Source organism: Pantherophis guttatus, chromosome 12 (assembly GCF_059756535.1).
Source record: "Pantherophis guttatus breed Tessera chromosome 12, ASM5975653v1, whole genome shotgun sequence".
NCBI lineage: Eukaryota > Metazoa > Chordata > Lepidosauria > Squamata > Colubridae > Pantherophis > Pantherophis guttatus.
This window is the reverse complement of record NC_142074.1, coordinates 2,350,793-2,374,362: the sequence shown is the minus strand read 5'-3', so window position 1 is coordinate 2,374,362 and position 23,570 is coordinate 2,350,793. Positions and strand designations below refer to the sequence as shown.

General features: G+C 46.8%; 1 protein-coding gene across 12 annotated transcripts in view; it reads left to right on the top strand.

The window, feature by feature from the left end:
• The window catches only part of STARD8 (StAR related lipid transfer domain containing 8), a 120,423-nt gene that overhangs the window by 55,706 nt on the left and 41,147 nt on the right, over window positions 1-23,570 (top strand). For 7 of the 12 annotated variants that reach the window (XM_087877731.1, XM_087877733.1, XM_087877727.1 and 4 more), the window contains 6 exons: window positions 2,008-2,206; window positions 3,615-3,825; window positions 5,523-5,637; window positions 7,085-7,309; window positions 8,954-9,171; window positions 12,812-12,988. In XM_087877731.1, coding sequence (XP_087733857.1) covers window positions 2,008-2,206; window positions 3,615-3,825; window positions 5,523-5,637; window positions 7,085-7,309; window positions 8,954-9,171; window positions 12,812-12,988 — 1,145 coding nt within the window. Of the gene's footprint in view, window positions 1-2,007; window positions 2,207-3,614; window positions 3,826-5,522; window positions 5,638-7,084; window positions 7,310-8,953; window positions 9,172-12,811; window positions 12,989-14,659; window positions 14,928-23,570 lie in introns of those variants that run through there. The other 5 variants (XM_060692031.2, XM_034435136.3, XM_034435134.3 and 2 more) reach the window with 1 other exon arrangement.

The following is a 23,570-nucleotide window of genomic DNA, read 5'->3' as shown; positions in this document are numbered from 1 at the left end:
TTTCTTGCTCTCTTCCCATCTTTCCTTCTTTTTCGTTGTCTTTCCCGTTTTCCTTTCCTGTCCCTTCTTGGATGCTCAAATGCAAAAGGGGGAACATTTCTCCTTTTGTTTTGCCTTTAGTTTGAGGAGACAGAGAAAGGCCTGATCCTGTGATAATGGGGCACAAGCTCCCATACTGTAGAGGAGCAGAGGTGGATGGGAGAACAGAGCTGAGACTTGCTGACACATGGTCTGAATCCACTGAGATTTATAGATGATCCCATCTGAAAGCTAATTTTGCACAGACTGGGCCGAAGCATTGTTAAATGGGAAGTTGGAAAGAGAGCAGGAGGCTGAAGAAATACAACTCTCTGGCATTGTTGATATACAAGTGGAGGTTCCCCCCCCACCGATGGGATTCACTTTTAATTTCCTTGGCATTTCTTCTTTGTTAAGGCCTGTAGACAGTGCTAAATAGTCCTCAACCTATGACCACAATTGAGCACAAGATTTTTGTTGCTAAGTGAGACAGTTGTAGGGTGGCTATTGCCTCATTTTGCGACCTTTCTTGCCACCGGTGTTGGGTGGGTTGCTGCAAGTGTTGGATTGGTGATGCAGTTGTTGAGTGAATCTCAACTTTGACTTATCAGAGGGTTGCAAGAGAAGATTGTGTGTTCTCGGGACACTGCAATTGTCATGGATGTGTGAACCCGTTACTGGGCGTCCAGGTTTTGATTGCATGACTACAGGGATGCTGTGGAGTTTGTGGGTATGAGAACTGGTCATGGATCACTTTTTTCAGTGTCCTTGTGGCTTTGAACAATCATTAAATAAACTGTTGTAAGTCAAGGACTACCTATAACACACTGCTGATGTAAATGTATTAGCGTATCCCCGGTATAAAAATTGGTTCTCTTCATACAGGTGCTGGATTCTCTAGCCTGAGTTTAAGACTAGAATCATTGAGTTAAAATTACAAGGAAGTAGATTCAGGGCTGATAGGAGAGACCCAACCTAGGTCTAAGGAGAAATTTCCTGACAGCTGGAACAATTCATGTGGAATGACTTGTTTTAGGTTGCTTCTCTCCTTGATTAATTTTCTTTCGTTGCTTCTTGCCTGGCCTTCTTATGCTTGGGAAATAGTTGGCACCCCCCCCCCCCGTCCTTTGTGGCAGCTCCTCAAATATCGGAACACAGCTATCATGTCAGCCCTAGTCGTTCTTTTCACTAGATTAAACATACCCAATTCTTACAACCGTCCTTCATATGTTTTACCCTCCAGCTCTCTTTTTTTTTTGTTGCTCTTTTCTGCACTCTTTCCAGAATCTCAACATCTTTTTTATATTGTGGTCACCAAGACTGGATGCAGTGTTCCAAGTGCGGTCTTACTAAAGCTTTATTAATTGGTATTAATACTTCACGTGATTGCATTGGCTTTTTGGGCAACTGAAGCACACTGCTGGCTCATATTTAAGTGATTGTCCACTAAGACTCTCTCTAGCAGTTATTGCTCTTGAGCCAGGAGGTCCAGCTATTCTGTACCTGTACATTTGGTTTTTTGTGGACGATCACTTAAATATGAGCCAAGAGTGTCTGTCAGCAGCTCCATCACTGCAGGTTTTAAAGAAGAGACTGGACAGCCACTTGTCTGAAATGGGTCTCCTGCTTGGGAAGGGGGTTGGACTCGAAGACCTCCAAGGTCCTTTCCATTTTCTCTCCCTTTGAATTCCATTTTGTTTAATAGAATCGAGTGTTCAAATCTTTCAAGATCCTTCTGGATCTTGAGCCTATCTTCTGGGGTTTTGGCTATTCCTGCCACTGGTTGGCAGAGCTTTGGACTCACCTAAAGTCCAAAGCTCTGCCTTCCCTTCTGAGGTGAAGCTGCCATTTAATCAGCTGGGGCTTCTGACTTGGAGCACATTGGTTGAGCTGCAGATACTCTGTGGCTGCAGTCTGTGGTGGCATCCTGTGCACTGAAGCTCTTACATCCAGAGTTGTCCACCTACCTGATATCTCTTTCCTGCACAGGTTGGCATCTTCCGCAAATCTGGTGTAAAGTCCCGGATCCAGAACCTCAGGCAGATGAGTGAAGCCTCTCCTGATTATGTGAATTACGAAGGGCAATCAGCCTATGATGTGGCTGACCTGTTGAAGCAGTACTTCCGTGATCTTCCAGAGCCGGTCTTCACCGGCAAGCTCACAGATACATTTCTGCAGATATACCAGTGTGAGTAGAGGTGGGGATGGGGGGGGGGATGGAGGAGGAGACCCATGATTTGGAACTTTAGCTGAACTTTAGCTGATGAGCTTTGGTGGCGCAGTGGACTAAGTGCTGTTAAAGTAGCACTCAGTTGCCAGCTGCCTGCAATTACTGCAAGTTCAAGTCTCACCAGGCTCAAGGTTGACTCAGCCTTCCATCCTTTCGAGGTAGGTAAAATGAGGACCTGGATTGTGGGGGCAATAAGCTGACTTTGTATAAAAAAGAACACCGCTTGGGGGGGCCGAAAGCCCTACTAAGCAGGTATATACAAAAGTATGAAGGCTATTGCTTAATGCATTGTAAGCCACCCTGAGTCTCCGGAGAAGGGCGGCATATAAATCGAATTAATAAATAAATAAATAATAAACTTTAGCTCCTGTTCTGCAGCTCTGGTGCTGCTGGTTTTACTGCACCACCAGCTGGGGAAAGCATGGTCATCCCACAGATGGGTTCACTGAATGGGTTTTGCCCACCTCACTAGAACCCCCTCCCCCCCCCCGTTCATCTGTTGGTTGAATATCCAAATGTATTAAGAATTGGAAACACCTTTTTTTAAATTTTATTATACTCAGTAGGAGGAAAGATCTGCCAATAAACTGGGCACAATCTGATCTGTCCCCGTACCCACACACACACCCACACAGCCAGTCGAGGGTTAAGGAAACACTTTGGAACGCACCCAGGTCTTATCTCCGACTTGGCAGCGATAGACACACCGTCTGCCAAGGGTCTTTATTTTCACAAACAGACAGATAAGATACGAACGTTCAAGAAAGTCCAAACAGAAATAATATTCCTCCCAGCAGTTCCGGACGAGGCTTTAGTGACTCCAAGGTTTTGCTTTGTTCGTCACAAGGATCCTTTGACCACTACCCTCTATTATATAGTCTCTGGGGTGTGGTCCAGTGACTCAGTGCTAATCCCTAGCACGCCTCCCAAGCTGCTGCAAACGTTTATCACGCCTTCGGAGGCGTGCGTCCAGGAATGATGTTTCATTATCACTTTGACTCGAATCAGCTGTCTCCTCTCCCTCGACCGGCACTTGAGACAATGCCAGAGGGGAGGGGCCTGGAGAGGGAGGCCTGGCTGACTCCTCTTCCTCATGCTCGGAGCTTTCTTCCTCCGATGGGACAGGCTCAGAGGGCGGGGCCACAACACAATCTCAGAAACCAGAGATAGAAGCGGAAATGGAATTTCTTCCCATGGGGAGGGATGGGAAGTCCTCTGTCCTGATCTGAAGAGCAGAGCAGGACTGAGCAGGGCTGGGATGGACCATTTCGCCTCCAGTCCAATGGGATGCTAGCAAGTTCCCGCTGCTGTTAGTATTTAGTCCCCCACAGCGCAGGTACTGATTTCTGTTTCTTGAACTTTCCAGTTGTGCCCAAAGAGCAGAGGCTGCAAGCTGTCCAGGCCGCCATCATGTTAATGCCGGATGAGAATCGGGAGGTTTTGCAGACGTTGCTCTATTTTCTCAGCGATGTTGCCTCTTCCGAGGAGAACCAGATGACGGTGGGAAACCTGGCCGTGTGCTTGGCCCCCTCCATTTTTCACCTCAACGTCTCCAAGAAAGAGAGCGCTTCTCCAAGGTGAGGTGATATCTCCCAGCAGCAGGTCAGACCTGATGCTCAAACCCCAGGTGCATGGCACTTTAGAGGTTGCAGAGAGTCACTACTGCAGAACTGCAGCAAGGTGTCCGTTTTTGTTCTTTTAAATAGATTTTTATCAAAGTTTTACAAAACACAAAAAAGAAGGAGGGAGGGAGGGAGGGAGGGAGGAAAGAAGGAAGGAAGGAAGGAAGGAAGGAAGGAAGGAAGGAAGGAAGGAAGGAAGGAAGGAAGTTTTCCATTTTCTTTGCAGCGAATATGAGTACATTTACAAAATTCTTTCTTACTCTGTGATTTTTTATCACAGTTTTACAAAACTGTTTTTAGATTTTTATCGAAGTTTTACAAAACACAAAAAAAGGAAAGGAGGGAGGGAGGGAGGAAGGAAGGAAGGAAGGAAGTTTTCCATTTTCTTTGCAGCGAATATGAGTACATTTACAAAATTCTTTCTTACTCTATGATTTTTTTAAAAAAAACCCAGAAACAGTTTATAAAGAGAATAAGGCTTAAATTCATGCTGTTACATGCCATTTTCCACAGAATGGGATTACTCACCATGGCCATCTCGCTGCAGCCAACTGACCGCGGGACAATTCCATGCAGGATAAATCAATGTGATAAATATTATCCACCACCATTTTTTCGATGGTATTTCGATTGACAAACATGGAAATAATGTAGAACAGGGGTGTTAAACTCAAGGCCCAGGGGCCGGATTCGGCCCACAGGGTACTTAGATCTGGCCTGCAGGGCCTCCCTGAAACAGTGAAGGACCGGCCTGCGGTGCTTCTGCCAGCGAAAACAGGTTCCCAAGCTCCGTTTTCAGCTCCGTTTCCACCAGCAGAGGGTTGCAAGAGGCCATTGCAGCCGAAAACGAAGCTCAGGAACCCGTTTTTGCTAGCAGAGTGCTTGGGCCACCACAGGTGCCCCCGACAGGAGTCAAGCTGGCCACACACACCCTGCCCCCCCCTCCTGAGGTCAAACACAACCCTGATGTGGCCCTCAATGAAATTGAGTTTGACACCCCTGATGTAGAAGAAACAGTGGCAGATAACATTTATCGTGTTGAGTTATCCCATGTGGATTTCCCGCAGCAAATTATTCCGCGTAAGTGGACCACACCAAGATGGCTGCACCCAGATGGCTGTGGCGAGTTGTCCTGGACCCCCACTCTCCATTGTTGCAGAGCTGTTTCTGTTTGGAAAGCAGTGTGATTTTTGTGCTGACTACCTGAGTTTTCACGCTGCGTTTGTACAGTTTCTAATACGTTTTTCCAAAAGAGAGAGAAAAAGAAAAGGTCTATCATCTGAGAGTCTTATGTTGAAAGGCCCCCTGAATATGTATTAATAATTTTTGACATGAATTAAAATCAGAAATCTATAGCTGTGCAACCCTTAAGGAGGCCAAACTGACATTTATCATACTTATAAGTTAATGGCGGGTTATCAGAGTTTTTCTTAGATAAAACACTTAGAATCCTGGAAAAATAAGAACTGGCAGTAGGCATTGACGCAGGTCCTATCTGTTGGTGACACTGGTGGAGGATTCATTGTTGGCTTGGAAGAAGCCAACCTGGAAGAAGAGAACTTCCCCTAATCCTCCCTCATTGCTGACCGTGGCTAGAACGGCTCGACTACGAGCACAGACGTTGCTGACTTCTCTTTGTCCCCTCATGGCAGGTCGATTCACAGGAGGGGCACTGTGGGGAAACCAGACCAAAAAGACCTGAATGAAAACATGGCAGCCACCCAAGGCCTCTCCCACATGATTGCCAACTGCAAGAAGCTGTTCCAGGTGCCACTTGCTTGCTTTCCATGTTCTTTCTAGCCGGATTCTAGCCGGTTGCAGAGGGCATGACCTTGAGGGGCAGGAGGAAGAGCCCCTCCCGAGAGAGCGGTCAGCTAAGGAGAACTGAGCTTGCCCCCACTTCTCACTAAGATAAAGGGAGGGAGGGGTTGAGTGCTTTCATACTTGAAAAAGTCTGTTATTAAAGTTATACTGTATTAAAGAGCTGCTGTGGCGCAGTGGTTAGAGTGCAGTACTGCAGGCTACTTCTGCTGCCTGCCGCCTGCCTGCAATTTGGCAGTTCAAATCCCACCAGGCTCAAGGTTGACTCAGCCTTCCATCCTTCTGAGGTGGGTAAAATGAGGACCCAGATTGACTCTGTACACTGCTTAGAAAGGTCTGGAAAGCTCTGTGAAGCGGTATAGAAGTTCTAAGTGCTATTGCTATTGTTATACAATAAAAGTAGTATTGATCTATATGAGCAATTGGATTTCTTGTCTGATCTGCCTTTAAAGGGCTGACATAAGAAGTAGGACCCCAAAGGAGTTCTGGATGTTGCAAACCTGGAGGGCTCCAGATTCCCTCAGATGATTTTTAAATTATTATTATTATTATTAATATTATTATTATTATTATTATTATTATTATTATTATTAATAATAATATACTTTTCTACTGCTTCCAACTTCAGTTTATAGAATGTTTTACAGTAAAAAAATTTTAAAAAACAGAACCATGCAAAATAAGAGTATACTTAGGATAGCAAATCAACATAAAAAGCTTTATGTAATCAAACACATTCTATCAAGTTGTTATCAATGCTTAGCAATTGCAAATGTATATTTTCTCCAACATGATCTATCCCTAGCTTGATCTTTCAAGTCTAAAGAAAAGAAGACTTAGGGATGACATGATAGCGGTATTCCAGTATTTGAGGGGCTGCCACAAAGAAGAGGGGGTCAAATTATTCTCCAAAACACCAGAAGGCAGGACAAGAAACAATGGTTGGAAATTAACCAAAGAGAGAAGCAGTCTGGAATTAAGGAGAAACTTCCTAAAAGTGAGGACAATTAACCAGTGGAACAGCTTGCCTTCAGAAATCACTGGAGGTTTTTAAGAAGAGTCTCTAGACAGTCGCTTGTCTGAGATGGTATAGGTTCTCCTGCCAGAGCAGTGGGCTGGACTAGAAGACTTCCAAGGAAGGTCCCTTCCAGCTCATTCATTCTATTCTTCCAATAGTGCCCCAATGCCAATGTAACAGAATCCCTGCTTCTTGCTGGTGATTGTCCTCTTCTCTTTAATTCCACTTCTCCCAGCATCAAACATCCCCGCCCTCTAGTAAAAACAGTGAGCACCAGAAGAATCCGTCTGGACAGGGAGAGCTTTGCCGTTTGATGTAAGCAGATGTTTGTCCTCATTTGTATACTCACTCAAAGGATCCTCTTCCTTTCTCCAGATCCCCCAAGACATGATACTGCAGCTCAGCAGCTCCTACCTCTTGGCTGATGCTCAGCCGCTCTCCTTACCTGAGCTGATGGAGCAAAACCTGCAAGGAGAGATCCAGGATTCCCACCCAGTCTTGGAGGCCAGCATTCGAGGCCTGCTGAAGGAGTCATCCGAACACTTCAAAGGCTGGATCGGCACGCTTGGCCCCCAAAACACGGAGCTCTCGTGCAAGAAGGTAAGAGGGGGCCAAGGGAAGCCTTACAGCCGCTTTCCGAGTTATTGATGTATCCCCTGGGCAACCATTGGACTGTTTCTCTAGGTAGCCATCCATGATAGTTGTGTGTCTGTTTTAGGATGATTTTCCTGTTGTTTCACCATTCGTTGGTAGCAGTGGTGGGTTCCTCCCGGTTCGGCCCGGTTTGGCCGAGATGGTAGCGGTGACAATATGACGTCACCGAACCGGTTCTCTTTGTTCGGGAGCTGGGCCCGCCCACACACACCCCCACACCCTCCCGCGTTATTCTTACCTTTTATTTGGCCCCACCCCCAATCTATTGCTGCCTCCCGAGTCCCAGCTGATTGGCTAGAAGGAAAAAAACTGTTTAAACTCTTGCTATGGGGCTTCAAAGGACCGCCCTACAGCTGATCAGTGTTAAAAGGCAGTGTGCTGGTAGACCGGTGCCTCCAAGAACAAATGGGTAGAACGGTGCCTGCAAAAATAAATGGGTAGACCGGTGCCTGCAAAAATAAATGGGTAGACCGGTACAGCTCTGCAAGCAGTTAAAAGCCTGGTAGACCAGTACCTCTGCTAAATCCTAAAGAATTGTCACATGACCATCAAACCACGCCCACAAAATAAGCCACGCCCACAGAACCGATAGTAAAAAAATTTAGAACCCACCCCTGGTTGGTAGGCAAAAATGCATCTTTTGGTAATTTTTAATACCAAGGCAGATCTTTTGCCAACATCTTGAATATGAACCAGCAATGTGAAGCAGCAGCCAAAAAGACTAATACAATCCTGGATTGTATCAAGAGAGGCATAGAATCAAGGTCACGTGAAGTGTTACTACCGCTTTATAAAACCCTAGTAAGGCCACACCTGGAATACTTCAACCAATTTTGGTCACCATGCTACAAAAAAGATGTTGAGACTTTGGAAAAAGTTCAGAGGAGAGCAACTAAGGTGGCACCATCAAACAGTCTGGCCCAGGGCCACATGCTTATTCTCTTCAGTATTCACATAGGCTGAATCCAGCTTTACTTTTACTTTACTTTTACTTTTATTTGATTTGTATACCGCCCTACTCCCGAAGGACTCAGGGCGGTGAACAGCAACAATAAAATACATACATACAAAATTTAAAAAGCAGAAATAAAATCGAATTAAATAGTTTGGCCCAGACAGATTAAAACCCCAATCAATGTAAAACAAATTTAAAGTTTGAGGATTAAAAATATTTAAAATATTAAAATATTAAAATAGTTTAAAAAGAGGGAGAAAGTTAGGCCAGGCCCGCCTGGTGAAATAAAAAGGTCTTTAGAGCGCAGCGGAAGGTGCGCAGATCTGGAATCCTCCGTATCTCGGGGGGGAGCTCGTTCCAGATCGTAGGTGCCCCCACAGAGAAGGCTCTCCCCCTGGGGGCCGCCAGTTGACATTGTTTGGCCGACGGCACCCGGAGGAGCCCCTCTCTATGAGAGCGTACCGGCCGGTGGGAGGCTATTTGTGGTAGTAGGCGGTCCCGCAAGTACCCAGCTTTGTCCTGTCCAAGACCAAACACCAATAAAAACACACAAGAAGTGATTGAAACTTCACTGTGGCTCTGCCACTTGGACACTACCTGGCCCTAAGCAATAACAACGTCTTTGTGATATCCAGGTGGAGGATGGGCATCCCCTGCGGCTCTGGAAGGTCTCCACCGAAGTGGCTGCACCACCTCACGTGGTGCTCAAGCGGATTCTCAGGGAGCGGCACTTTTGGGATGAGGACCTTCTGCAGGGCCACGTGGTGGAGGCCCTGGACAAGAACACCGAAGTCTACCATTATGTGACCGATAGCATGGCTCCACACCCACGGCGGGACTTTGTGGTCCTCAGGTGAGGAACTCTAGAGGGGAAATCTCCGTAAACAAACACCATGTCCCATCTCCGGCTCTCTGATCCCATCGCTTTCCGCACTAATCCTTTGCCTAGATCTTTTTAGCTGCAGTTGAGGATGCCCTCTGCCTTTGGGAAGCAGCTGAGAGTTCCTGGGCTTCAGCTTGCAGCCTTCCTTTGCTCCCTCATGCAACGTTTCCAGGTTCATGCCACTTCTCTCGATTTTGGGCTGCAGTGATTAGAAGTGGCTGTGAGATGCAGTCCTAGGCTACTCCTTCTCTCTCTGGCAGCTCCACATAGTTTGGGCTCATCATATAGTGTGCCAGCTCCCATCTGCCTGCTAATTTTTTTAAATTTGCTATTTAAGTCTGTTTCTCTTTGGACACAAAGCCCTTCTTTTTTCCCTATCAATTCAGAATTGCCACCTAGTTTTTCAGTGCTTTTGCGATAAGTGGTGACCAGGCTCTATAGCCAGGTTGATATTCAGCCTAGGTTGGTTGAAAGTTAGAATCAGAGCTTCAGTGTTAGTTGAAAAGGTGACTCTTTAATGTCCAAACTGGAGCAAAGCCTCCTAACATTGTACTTGACTTTTGAACAAATTTAGTGCTGGCAATAATAATAATAATTATTATTATTTATTGAATTTCTATACCGCCCTACTCCCGAAGGACTCAGGGCGGTGTACAGCCATGAAATAAAACACATAAATATACAAAATTTAAAATCGAATAAAATAAATTTGGCTGAATTTATACCCATAATTTAAAATACCCATAATTTTAAAATACAATTAAAAATTTTAAATTTTCATTTAAAAGGGAGAAAATTTAGGCGAGGCCCGCTTGATGAAATAAAAGCGTCTTCAACTCGCGGCGGAAGGTGCGCAGATCCGGGATCCTCCGTATCTCTGGGGGGAGCTCATTCCAGATCGTCGGTGCCCCCACAGAGAAGGCTCTCCCCCTAGGGGCCGACAGCCGACATTGTTTGGCCGACGGCACCTGGAGGAGCCCTTCTCTGTGGGAGCGTACTGGTCGGTGGGAGGCTGTTGGTGGTAGTAGGCGGTCCCGTAGATAACCAGGTCCTAAGCCATGGAGTGCTTTAAAGGTGGTAACCAGAACCTTGAAGCGCACCCGGAAGACCACCGGGAGCCAGTGCAGCTCGCGCAGGAGAGGTGTTACATGGGAGCTCCATGTTGCTCCCATAACCACCCGCGCGGCGGCACTCTGCGCCAGTTGGAGCCTCCGGGTGCACCTCAAGGGGAGCCCCATGTAGAGAGCATTACAATAGTCCAGACGAGAGGTGACGAGGGCATGAGTGACTGTGCGTAACGAGTCCCGATCTAGAAAGGGACGTAACTGGCGAATCAGGCGAACCTGATGAAAAATCCTCCCGGTCACGGCCGTCAAGTGCTCTTCTAAAGACAGCCGTGAATCCAGGAGGACGCCCAAGTTACGAGCCCTTTCCGTGGGGGCCAATGATTCGCCCCCAATAGCCAGCGATGGCGCCAGCTGACTATATCGGGACGTCGGAAACCACAGCCACTCGGTCTTGGATGGGTTGAGCCTGAGCCCGTTTCTCCCCATCCAGATCCGTACGGCCTCCAGGCACTGGGACATCACTTCAAGGGCATCGTTGGGGTGATCCGGGGTGGAGATGTACAGCTGAGTGTCGTCAGCGTACAGATGGTACTTCACCCCGAAACCACAGATGATCTCGCCCAGCGGCTTTACATAAATGTTGAACAGAAGGGGCAAGAGAACCGATCCCTGCGGCACCCCACATATAAGGGGCCTCGGGGTCGATCTCTGCCCCCCTGTCAACACAGACTGCGACTGGTCAGAGAGAAAGGAGGAGAACCACCGTAAAACGGTGCCTCCCACCCCCAACCCTTCCAGCCGGTGCAGCATGATACCATGGTCGATGGTATCAAAAGCCGCTGAGAGGTCTAACAGGACCAGGACAGAGGAACAACCCCTGTCCCGAGCCCTCCAGAGATCATCAACCAACGCGACCAATGCCGTTTCCGTGCTGTACCCAGGTCTGAAGCCCGACTGGAACGGATCTAGATACGACGCTTCATCCAGGTACTGGGGTAGCTGTCGCGCAACCACACTCTCAACAACCTTCGCAACGAAGCAAAGGTTGGAGACTGGACGATAGTTAGCCAATACTGCCGGGTCCAGGGAAGGCTTCTTGAGGAGAGGCCTTACCACCGCCTCTTTCTGAGCTACCTGGAGAACGGGTGGAGCCTTGGGGGCTGGAGCACTCTACCGCTTGAAGACAGCGGGTGCGTGCTCCCTTAACATGATATGGCCCCCTGCTCCCGCCATATCTACCTCTCCCACACACAGTACCGATGGTAGAAACGCAGTCTGGACCAGCTCGACCCCCTCCGGATCCCCCACCACCCCCGCCGAACGTCCTGGCCAAGCCCGATTCTCCCCCTAGTGGGTTATCCCCCAAACCCACAACCCTAATTCCAATCCCACCCCCCTCCCCCCTCCCAGAACCCCTTAAAAGTTTAAACAAGGACAATTTTAAAAAACCCCGCAGCCCCCTCTTTGCAGCATGCCACCTCTCGGGACTCCAGAGCCCGTCATCGAGGTAGGCCCTCGATAGAATGGAGGGCCAAGCCTGCGAGAGGGGGGAGTTTCGCAGACCAAGAAGCTCCGCTGCTGAGTACATTAATCATAATGGGTGACACGACCATATCCTGAGGGTGTATATACAGGACCGAGGAGAAGACGAAAAGATGGGAGAAATCTCAGAGACATATTTGCAGGACCAAGTCCCCTGTCCCCTCACAACAGAGGACATAGTCCAAAGCCAGGACGACCACAGTTCCAAGGGGGAAATAGATCCAACCACCCTCTCACGGTGGTTAGGTCAGCTGGACAGCCCCCTCTTGTGGTGGGGTGGCAGCAATGAGCCGATGCATATAGACAGCGTCCAGGGGTCAGGTCCAAAAATCGCCCTCTCACAGCGTTTTGTCCAGTGGTAAAGACCGATGGTAAAGTCCCCTCGCTGGTAAAGTCCCCTCGCTGGTAAAGTGCATATATGTAGAAAGCTGGTAAAGTGCATATATGTAGAAAGCTGGTAAAGTGCATATATGTAAAAAAGCATCCCGGTTTAGCCCCCAGGGGCTCTGACACCTGGCCACCCTCTCACGGTGGTCAGGCAATGTCTGGCCCCCTCAGCCGACGGGATGCAGCCATGTACCCCCAGTCTCCCATTCAGGTGGAAAATAGCCCTCTCCAGAGTCAGGGGGGGTTCAGAATAGTAATAGAGCATAGCACCAATGAGTCCCACAGGCTGACAGTTGGTCCAGGTGGGCCCAGTTCTAACGAGGGAACGCTGGGGGAGAGAGAAATGGGGCAAAATGAGGCAGTTTTCTCGAGCCCCCAGCCCCCCCCCAACCACAAATTGAGGCCTCCCAGGGCCCAGAAGATCACTCCGGGTCTTTTTCTAGCCTTTCTCGGATTCTGTCTGTCCTCTGGGCCAAAAGCAAGCCATCAGGGCCTGCCTGTTCTTGCCCCGAGGATCCCAGCAGCTCTCCCATCAGTTGCTTCCTTGGGTAGCCTCTTGAGACTGGAAGGAGCAGACACCTTTAGTCATACCTGAGCCAAGATTCCTTTTCTAGGTCGTGGCGGACAGGCCTGCCTCGTGGGAGTTGCCTCCTGGTCTCCTTCTCTTTGGAGCATCAGAAGTTGCCACTGGAAGCTGGAGTCAGGGCCACGGTGCTCACCTCCCAGTACCTGATGGAGCCTTGTGGAACGGGACACTCCAGAGTGACACACATCTGTCAAACTGATCTCCGGTAAGAATTCAAGCCAGCTCTCCCACATTTAATGGCAGGGAGATGGGCATCCCTTTGGCCTCTACCCCCATAAAAGGGTTTAGCTTTCAGCAACACAAAAAGCCAAGACCGTTCCAATTTGCTTAGCCAAGATAATTTCTCAGTCCAAAGGGTGACAATATCATGGTAGGTCTAACAGGACTTCTACAAGCTGCTGCTGTCCAGACGTGCTGGTTTCAATGCCGTAATTCCTGCACTGGCTAGCTATGATTGAAGTTGAGGGTTGAGAGCAACAGATGAGGGAATATTGTTTACACCACAGAGACAGAAAATACCTTCAGCTAAACCTGTTGCTTTTCAGTCCAATCTTGAAATATGGGGAAATCTTGCTGGGCACAAATATTTCCCCAAGATAACCTATTCAAAGCAAGGCCAGGATTTTGCAACTTAATTTAATTGTAGTAAACTTAGATTGCCTCTTTTAGTATTTTGTTTCTGCTTGTGTGGTAAAGGATAAAACCCAACCTCCTACCTCCCCCTGCCCCAGATTGCTTCTGAGGTTCCAGATGATTGAGTCTGTTTGGGTTCTGGATCCCATTTATTATTATTATTTTATTATTTATTATTTATTTAAATTTCTATACCGCCCTACTCCCGAAGGACTCAGGGCGGTGAACAGCCACAGGATAAAACACATAAATACAAAAATTTAAAATAGAATAAAAACGAATTAAATAATTTGGCTGAACAAATTTAAAATACCCCATAATTTAAAAACAAATTAAAATTTATATTTACAAAGGGGAGAAGATTTAGGCCAGGCCAGCTTGATGAAATAAAAAAGTCTTAAGTGCGCGACGGAAGGTGCGCAAATCCGGGATCCTCCGTATCTCCGGGGGGAGCTCGTTCCAGATCGTAGGTGCCCCCACAGAGAAGGCTCTGCCCCTGGGGGCCACCAGTCGACATTGTTTGGCCGATGGCACCCGGAGGAGTCCCTCTCTATGGGAGCGTACTGGCCGGTGGGAGGCTATTGGTGGTAGCAGGTGGTCCCTTAGATAACCAGGTCCTAAGCCATGGAGTGCTCAAAGAGAGCTCTTGGCTTGAGTGTTGAGACTCTAGAAAGGGTGCAGAGAAAAGCAACAAAGACGATCAGAGGGCTAGAGGCTAAAACACGAAGAATGGCTGCAGGAGTTTATTCTAGTGAAAAGAAGGACTAGGGGAGACAGGATAGCAGTGTTCCAATATCTAAGGTATTGCCACAGAGAGGAGGGGGTCAAGCTATTCTCCGAGGCACCAGAACGCAGGACAAGAAGCAATGGAAGGAAATTAATCAAGGAGAGAAGCAACCTCGAAATAAGGAGACATTTCCTGACAGTTAGAAAAATTAATTGGTGGAATGGCTTGCCTTCAGAAATGGTGGCTACTCCATCCCTGGAGGCTTTTAAGAAGAGATTGGACAGCCATTTGTCTCAAAATGTATAGTGCAGTGTTTCTCAACCTTGGGAGCTTGAAGATGGGTGGATTTCAACTCTGGCTGGGGGATTCTGGGAGTTGAAGTCCACCCATCTTCAAGCTTCCAAGGTTGAGAAACACTGGTATAGTGTCTCCTGCTTGATCAGGGAGCTGGACTAGAAGATCTCCAAGATCCTTTCCATTATTCTGTTGCTAATTCCCTGCTTTTTACATTACTAGAGGGAGGTCTCCAGACTGGTACAACAAGGTCTTTGGTCATCTCTGTGCTATGGAGCTGGTCAGGATTCGTGATTCTTTCCCAGTGTTCAATCAGTGTGGACCAGAAACCAAGATCTGAAGGATGCCACCAGATGGGTAGACTTCAAGTTGGAATGCTGTTGGAGCAGAATGTTGGAACTGATCCTTTGTTTCATGGAGTGCACCCTCCACCCTTTAATTTTCCCTTTGCTTCTTTGTTTCAAGGAACATGAGATCCAAGTCTTCCTAACAAGCATGTTCCTGTGTTATGATTCAGCAACATGATCCAGAGGTTAAGCTTTGTGCTAGGGGTTGCTTCTCCATAAATTATCTCCAGGGTTAGAAGGATTCTTTCAACACCGTTTACAAAAAGACACAATTGTGAAGAAGCTCCTGAGCTCCTGCCTGCTTTGGGGTTCTCAGTTTGCCTCTGGTTATCGTGAGGACAAGATGTTCGATAATCTGGACTGATCCTGCAAAACTTCTCATGATCTTCTGGGGAGTCTCTCAATCCACCTAAGTCAGGGAAAGCCAGCTTTGAAAACCTTTTAAAGCAGGGGTGTCAAAGCAAAGGCCCACAGGCCCGATCTGGCCCATGGGGTGCTTAGACCTCGCCAGCGGGGCCGCCCTGGAAATAGCGCAGGACCTGCCCACAGTGCCTCTGCCAGCGAAAACAAAGCTCCACTTTCACTGGCAGAGGGCTGCAGGAGGATCCCCCCGGCCCCGTCCGGCCCACCACAGGTGCCCCTGACACGAGTGACATTGAGCTGGTCATGCCTTCCCTGCCCTGCCCCCCCCAAGGTCAAACACAACCCTGATGCAGCCTTGAATGAAATCGAGTTTGACAGCCCTGCTTTAAAGGCTTCGTCTGCTTTGCTGAGGGCTGTCCTCAGATGTAGCAGGTACGGTGTTTTGGGGTCAGGAGCTACCATCCCAAATCCAAGCCACTTTCCTGCAGCCTTTGAAAAATATCCTCATCTGTTTTGAGAGGGTTGGGAATTGGGGAATCAGTATTAGGCCCCGTCTCAGCACAAAATACAGGTTAGTCCTCAAGTTACAACTGTCCACTTAGTGACTGTAGGTTGAGGACTACCTGTACCTCTTTGCAGCTTTTTAATTGCAATCACTGTTTCCTTAGCAGGTATGTGTACCTGTGTGGTGCAATACCTGGTAAGAACCAGGGGAAGAGTAGCAGAGGTGGAATGAAGTCAAAGATGGCGGGCTGATCTCATGTTTAAGCATGAAGTGGTCTTGGAGAAAGGAAAGGGGAGCTGTGTGTGTCAGAGGCACTTCAGCGGGTGAGAAGTTTTTAATACTGCACTTGACGGAGAAAGAGGAATAGATCAGAACACGTGTACGAAAAAGAGCCGGAGGTCGCATCTTGGGCATGGTGCCCATGACATCTTCTTTGCTGCTCTGATCCTCTTTTCATCCTGACTTCCGTCTCTTCAGCGGTTTAAGGCCAAAAGGGATTGAAATTATTCCAGGCCTTTGTCCTCTTTTGCTTAAGTGGAGGGGACCTTCTTTTTTCCAGGAGTCTAATCTGTCAGCTAATGAGAATCCCCCAGTAATTATAAGAATCAAGACAATGGAGAAAAAGTTAGGAATTCCCAGACTTCCTGCTTTTTTTTTCCTTCAGCATAATTTAAGGTTCCGTCCAGGTACCTGGATCAAGGGTTGCAGGTTGTTAAGATGTGCAAAATCTTTGGGTCTTAAAACCATCCCAGGGAATTGAGGGAAACCTCTACTCTTTTGTAGCTCACATTTCATTTGATGCTGACTGTTTTGGGGAGACGACAGTCAGCCTTTAATGCTAGGGTTGACAAAGAGGAGGATTAGGGAAGATTAGCCTGTCTGTCTACGATCTTGTTCATCTCAAGTGTTTCAGGACCTCCATCCTTATGGTGGGAAGTAGGACAAAGGGAAAGGGATGGCACTGGAACCGCAGAATTCTCTGGGCTGCTGAGGCAGGAGAGAGACGGAGAGCTTTCTTCAGGCTGGCCCCTCCACTTCCCAGACACAGCATGGCTGTTACACCCTGCGTAGGAGCACAAGTACATGCCTGCATTCGGAGAATTTGACCACGAAGGAAGTGAAAGCCAAGTCAAGCCAAGAATTAAAGCAATTGCTTTGGAAATGACCTCCAAAGAAGGAAGTGCCTGAGAACTACCGTAGCCAGAGAGCATTCTGCCGTGTGTGGAAAAGGTGTGTTCTGTGTTTTGGGGATCCTCCTGAGCAAGGGCACCATATCATTTCTCCACTTAGCCAATCTTGTGATCTGCCAGGACCTCCTTTTCTGTATTTCCTCTTAGACGCTGCCAAGGCCCATGGGGGGGGGGAACGGGGGACGGGGACACATAAAGGGAGGAAAAACTACTTTTAACAGTAATCTGCAAATAATTCAGCAGAAAACACTGATCACACCAGTCAATCCATCTGTAGATCCCCTCTGGTCACCTGAGTGAAATAGCAGCTTGGGCAGCTCCAAATTCTCAGAAACAAACCAGTCGAAGAAAACGCTGAGCACAACCTGCCCTTCTTCATCCATCCACTCCACATCCAAGGTCACCCTCAGAACTTGATGAAGCTCAGGAGGATGAATCCCCAAATGCTCAGAAGCTGCTAATTGGTGGTCTGGAAGGGGAAGGAAGAGCCTTCGACCTCTAAACGCTACATGAGAAGATAGAAGCCACCTAAGATCTCCCAAACTCAGCACACCATACCAGAAAGGCCACAGAAAGCCAGAAACTTCCTCTTGGCATCTCCTATCTCCTGGCTGTCCTCAGAGTTATGTAGAGCAGGGGTCTCCAACCTTGGCAAATTTAAGACTTGTGGGCTTCAATTCCCAAAACTGGCTGAGGAACTGGGAGTTGAAGACCACAAGTCTTAAAGTTGCCAAGGTTGGAGACCCCTGAGGTAGAGGACTGATTTGAGATCCAGAATTCTCCATCGCCATTTTGATCCTCTAATTGTTCCAAATGTACAGTTTGACCTTGGTTAATACTGGCCTGTAAGAATGTCAGTTTGTTCTTTAACCAGGGAGCCAGTTGATCAGACAGCCTTCCAACTGGAAGCAAGAAAACCTACATTAGCCTGTTAGAAATGTAGCTGGGTGTTTTAGAGCTGATTCAGTGATTCTTGCCAGCTTCCTTCTGGTAAGAACTTGAGTGGTTTATATGGTTAATTATTTACGGGACTATTATTTTTTAATCATCATAAATGATATTTTTTCCTAACTAACTGTAAATATTGTATAGTTGAAATATTAATTTAATATATAAAGAGTGTGAGAGCCTGTGAAATGGATGTACTCTCAGTAAAAGCTGTTTTATATTTAATGAACGTTTTGTACAATTCTGCAGACGGTTGACTGGAGAGAGGTTCCTCCTCTATTTGTATGACAAATAAAGACTAACAATTCCCAACAATTGGTTCAGAGACCATCTACCAAATCCTGAAGTGAGTCGCCTGTGATTTTGTTTTTCATCTGACAATAGAGGGACACTTTGGATTTTAATTGTATTTGGGGTTGAGTTCTTCAGCATCAGAACTGTGAAAACCAAAAATTTGCTAACTGTTATTAAATTCATCAAGACAAATTCTGAATGATTCCTGAAGGCCATGACGGCAGAGTCAACAAAATTGACCAAAGTGTGAGCCAAAATGCTGTTGAGTCTATTCAAGTTATGGTACAGAGATCTCAGATGCCTAAAGAAATGTCCTTGAAAGGACATTTGAACTTGATATATCAGTCAAATGTCTTGAGGTGATTGACATAGCGCTTATCTTTTATATGATAATAGGGGTGGTGTGATAGATCAGCAGTTAAGGCACTGGGCTTGTCGGATGGAAAGCCAGCAGCCCAGGTTCGAGACTTGAGCTCCATGCATGATGGGGTGAGCTCCCATCCTCACCTTAGCTCTTGCCCATCCAGCAATTTGAAACATGCAAACATCAGTAGATAAATAGGTACCACTTCAGTGGGAAGTTAACAGTGCTCCATGACATCATGCTGGCCACATGACCACAGAAATGCCTTCAGACAGCGCTGGCTCAATGGCCTTGAAATGGAAAGAAGCACCACCCCTAGAGTTGGCAACGACTGGTGGAGTAAAATTCACAGGGATCCCTTTTTTACCTTTATAGGACAACAGACAACCTGTGCCCCATTGACTCATCATTTCAGAGATATTTTCTTATCTAAATAGAGCAACAAAATGATCATGGCTGAGTACTGTAGAATTACAGAATAACAGAGTTGAAAGAGCCTTGGAGGTCTTCCTGTCCAACTTCCTCCTCAAGTGGGAGACTCTAGTCCTTCATTCCAGTCATTCCAGACAAATGACTGTTTAATCTCTTCTTGAAACCTCCAACGATGGAGCCCCCACAATTTCTGGAGGCAAGGCTTTCCATTGATTAATTGTTCTCAGTGTCAGGAAATTTCTCCTTAATTCTAGGTTAGATCTCTAACAAACTTCCACCCATTATTTCTTGATGTGCCCGGAGGTGCTTTGAAGAATATTTTAACCCTCTCTTCTCTATGATAGGCCTCAAATATTGGAAGACTGCTATAATGTCACCCCTAATCCTACTCTTTGTTATAGACATACCTAGTTCCAGCAACCATTCATTGTTTTAGCCCCCTGTCCCGTAATCATCTTTCTTGCTCTTCTCTGTCCTCTTTCTAGAATCTCAACATCTTTTTTGTATCGTGGTGACCGAGACTGGATGAAGTATTCCTTATGTGGGCTCACCAATGCAGTGGCATTATCATTTCATGTAATCTTGATACTATCTGTCAGGATCTCCATCGTCGGCCTGGTGCTTTGCTGCCATTAAAGGTGGAGGGATGGGGGAGGCATTTGCGGCAATCCATACCTGTGTATCTAATGGTGGGAATTGGGGAGGGGGAGGTGACGTGAATAAGACCAGAGCTGTTTGTACCAGTTACACTGGGCATCTTCAAGGCCACTTGCCTTGGGTGTGAAATTCCAGCAACCTAAACAACTCAGAGTTGGCCACAACATTGTGGTGATCCTGGATTGGGTGGCACCAGAGCAGACATTGTGGGGGCGGAGGGATGGGGAATATTGGGTTTGGCTCTTTGTATTGATGAGCAGAAACTTCAGATCCCACCTCACCCTCCTGCAACCAACAGCTTTAGTAAAAGTTCTTTTTACTTCAATCAATTGGAGTCGAGAGCCTGCTTTCCTAAATTATTGTTTTTGGGCAGGTCTTACACTATCTGATGATGCAGCCTAGGACTGCCTTTCCTTTTCTGGCAGTCGCAGCACACTTCTGGCTCATACTTAAGTAATTGTCCACTAGGACTCCTAGATCCCTCTCACGGTTGTTGCTGTTGAGCCAGTCTCCACCTATTCTGTACCTGTGCATTTGGTTTTTCTTGCCTCCGTGTAAAACCTACCATTTACCATTGAATTGCATTTTGTTGGATAGGGCCCAGTGTTCAGGTCCGGCAAGACCCTTGCCAATACTTTGGTAGAGCCAGAAATGTGCTACAGCTACCAAAAAAGCCAATACAGTCCTGGGCTGCACCAACAGAAGGGTAGTTTCATGGTCACGAGAAATGATAGTACTGCTTTATATGACACTGGTGAGATCACACTTGGGATACTGCGTCCAGTTTTGTTCACTGTGATGCTTAAAAGATGCTGAGGTTCTGGAAAGTGCAGAAAAGAGCAGAAAAGATTATAAGGGGACTGGAGGCTAAACTACAACGAACGTTTGCAGGAACTGGGTATGTCTAAGGAAGAGAAGGTGATACAATAGCAGTCTTCTAGTATTTGAGAAGGGGGTCATAGAGAAGAGGGGGTCAACAACCTGTTCTCCAAAGCACCTGAAGGCAGGACAAGAAGCAATGGATGAGAATTAATCAAGGAGAGAAGCAACCTAGCACTAAGGAAAAATTTCCTGACAGTGAGAGCAATGAGCCAGTGGAACAGCTTGCCTTCAGAAGTTATGGGTGCTCCATCGCTGGAGGTTTTTAAGAAAAAAATGGACGGATACTTGTCTGGAATTGTGTAGGGGCTCCTGCTTGAGCAGAGGATTGGACTAGAAGATCTCCAATGCCCCTTCCAACTTTGTTATTCTATCTTCTATGTATTTAGGTAATGGGTGAAAAAAATGGCACCTGTTTTCTCCTATTATATTTGCTGAGGCAGACTGGCAAATCAACCAAGCCTTTTGAAAACAACGCGTCTCTTTCAGAGGACAATTTTAGACCTGAGAACAAATTATATCCTGTAATGAAGATGACAGACAGAATAATGCAACTCTTATGAGGAATCTCTCCAAATGGTTTTTGAAATAGAAAAGTCTTTGAAAATAGCAGTAGTTTGCCTGCTCCTGACACGGTTGATCCTGGAGCATTTTTCCTATTGGGGCCTCCAGCCGCTCTCCCACCAACTACATCTGAGAAGGGTGCGTCCCTCTTAAGGTGCTTGTAGTGAAGGCTTTGCACCAATAGAAATAGAAATAGAATAACAGAGTTGGAAGGGACCTTGGAGGTCTTCTAGTCCAACCCCCTGCCCAGGCAGGAAACCCTACACCACTGCAGACAAATGGTTATCCAACATCTTCTTAAAAATTTCCAGTGTTGGAGCATTTACAACTTCTGCAGGCAAATTGTTCCACTGATTAATTGTTCTAACTGTCAGGAAATTTCTCCTTAGTTCTAAGTTGCTTCTCTCCTTGATTAGTTTCCACCCATTGCTTCTTGTTCTACCCTCAGGTGCTTTGAAGAATAGCTTGACTCCCTCTTCTTTGGGGCAGCCCCTGAGATATTGGAAGACTGCTATCATGTCTCCCCTAGTCCTTCTTTTCATCGAACTAGGCATACCCAGTTTCTGCAACCGTTCTTCATATGTTTTAGCCTCCAGTCCCCTAATCATCTTTGTTGCTCTTCTCTGCACTCTTTCTAGAGTCTCCACATCTTTTTTTACATCGTAGCGACCAAAACTGGATGCCGTATTCCAAGTGTGGCCTTACCAAGGCATTATAAAGTGGTATTAACACTTCACATGATCTTGATTGTATCCCTCTGTTTATGCAGCCCATGTGTTGGCTTTTTTGGCAGCTGCTGCACATGGCTGGCTCCTATCTAAATGGTTGTCCACTAGGACTCCAAGATCCCTCTCACAGTTACTACTATTGAGCAAGGTACCACATAGACGGTACCTGTGCATTTCGCTTTTTTCACTGTTGAATTTCATTTTGTTAGATAGCGCCCAATGTTCAAGTCTGTCAAGATCCTTCTGTTCCGAATCAGTCCTGGACCAGCCTAAGATCTCAGAGTCAGGTGAGGCAGTCCCATCTAGAACTCACTGCAGTAATGAAGCCATGAGGTGATCAGGAGCCCCTGACCTAGGAAAGGATGCAACTGGTGTACCAGACACAGAGGTCTTCCTGGCCACAGCGGCCATCTGCTGCCCAAGCAGGAGCTGTAAGTCCAGGAAAACCCACAAATTGCACACCACCCTTGAATGGGAAAGTGCATCCTGCTGCACGGTCAAAGTTGGGATATCCCCAGATTTGGGTGAAGGTACTTGGTCAGGGTAGGATTGAGTCAGTTAGTTCTTCCCCATCCAAACCTGCATGACCTCCAGGCCCTGGAACAGAACCTCCCACATGGTAAACATCCCAGGAATATGTTGCAGGATCCAATCTGGGTCGGTTACCAGGACCAGAGGTTTAGTCTTCCGAGCTTTCAGACTCATGCTGGAGCCCATCTTCAGGGAACTTCTCTCTAGCCGAGTGTGTGCTTTGGGCTGTTCAGCTGGTGGTATTATTATAGTGCCTGTTGTATGTGGCTTTTTAGATGTTGATTGGGGTGATGATAGCTGGCTATTAGGTCATTGGCAATTGTTTGTTTCTGCTACCAAGCTCTCACCTCCTAAGTACTTGATAAGCTGGTGGTAAATCAGCACTCCTGTTGTCTGACAAGGGGCCCATTTCCCAGGCTTCAATCACTTCCCTGGCTGTTATTGTGTCTGTTTGTCCAACAATCTTAGTAGCTGCATGTATGTCCTTGTTCATTGCAGTGAGGCTACCAATGAGTTCGGGTCTCTTATTCCATTTCAGACAAAATGGCTGTCTAATCTCTTCTTACAAACCTCCAGTGTTGGAGCCCCCACAGCCTCTGAAGGCAAGCCACTCCACTGACCAATTGTTCTCACTGACAGGAAATTTCTCCTTCATTCCAAGTGGCTTCTCTCCTTGATTAGTTTCCATCCATTGCTCCTTGTCTTGCCCTCTGGTGCTTTGGAAATTAGGTTGACTCCCTCTTCTCTGTGATAGCCCTCAAATATTGGAAGATTGCTATCATGTCTTCCAATTTGGGTAGCTTCCCCCATTTGGCTCTGTTCATCACTTCTCAAGAGACCTTGGAGGGAGATCTGCCAGTGGAACAGTCCTTCCCATCAATCACCTACACGTCTCAATCCTGTAGAGTTTGATCAAGACCACTGAGATCTTTCCATGAGGAGTTGAGTACACCTTAAATGCTGCTCCCTCTTCTAATTTTGTGGTTTTATTGTCATGGAGTTTTTGCATTGCTCCTTAGTAGGGAAAAGCAATTTGATGCTAGAAACGGTCTGAAGTCAAAGAGATGCCTCAAAGGATCAACATTGTTCTCAGAACTCTGAGGGCCCTGCAGTCCATGCAAATCAGGTGATCAATTGTTTGGAAGGCCCTGTTAAGGATATTGTTGTTGTGTTACCAACCAGCAGAATGTAGAGCACAGAGAAACGTTGCTGAGAGCAATGAATAAGAGATGTGCAAACTGGTTTATCAAAAGTTTACTTTATAGTGAAATAACAATCTCATAGTCTTTAAACAAATCGAAGTCTTTTCCAGTTAAATCAGTCCAGTGATA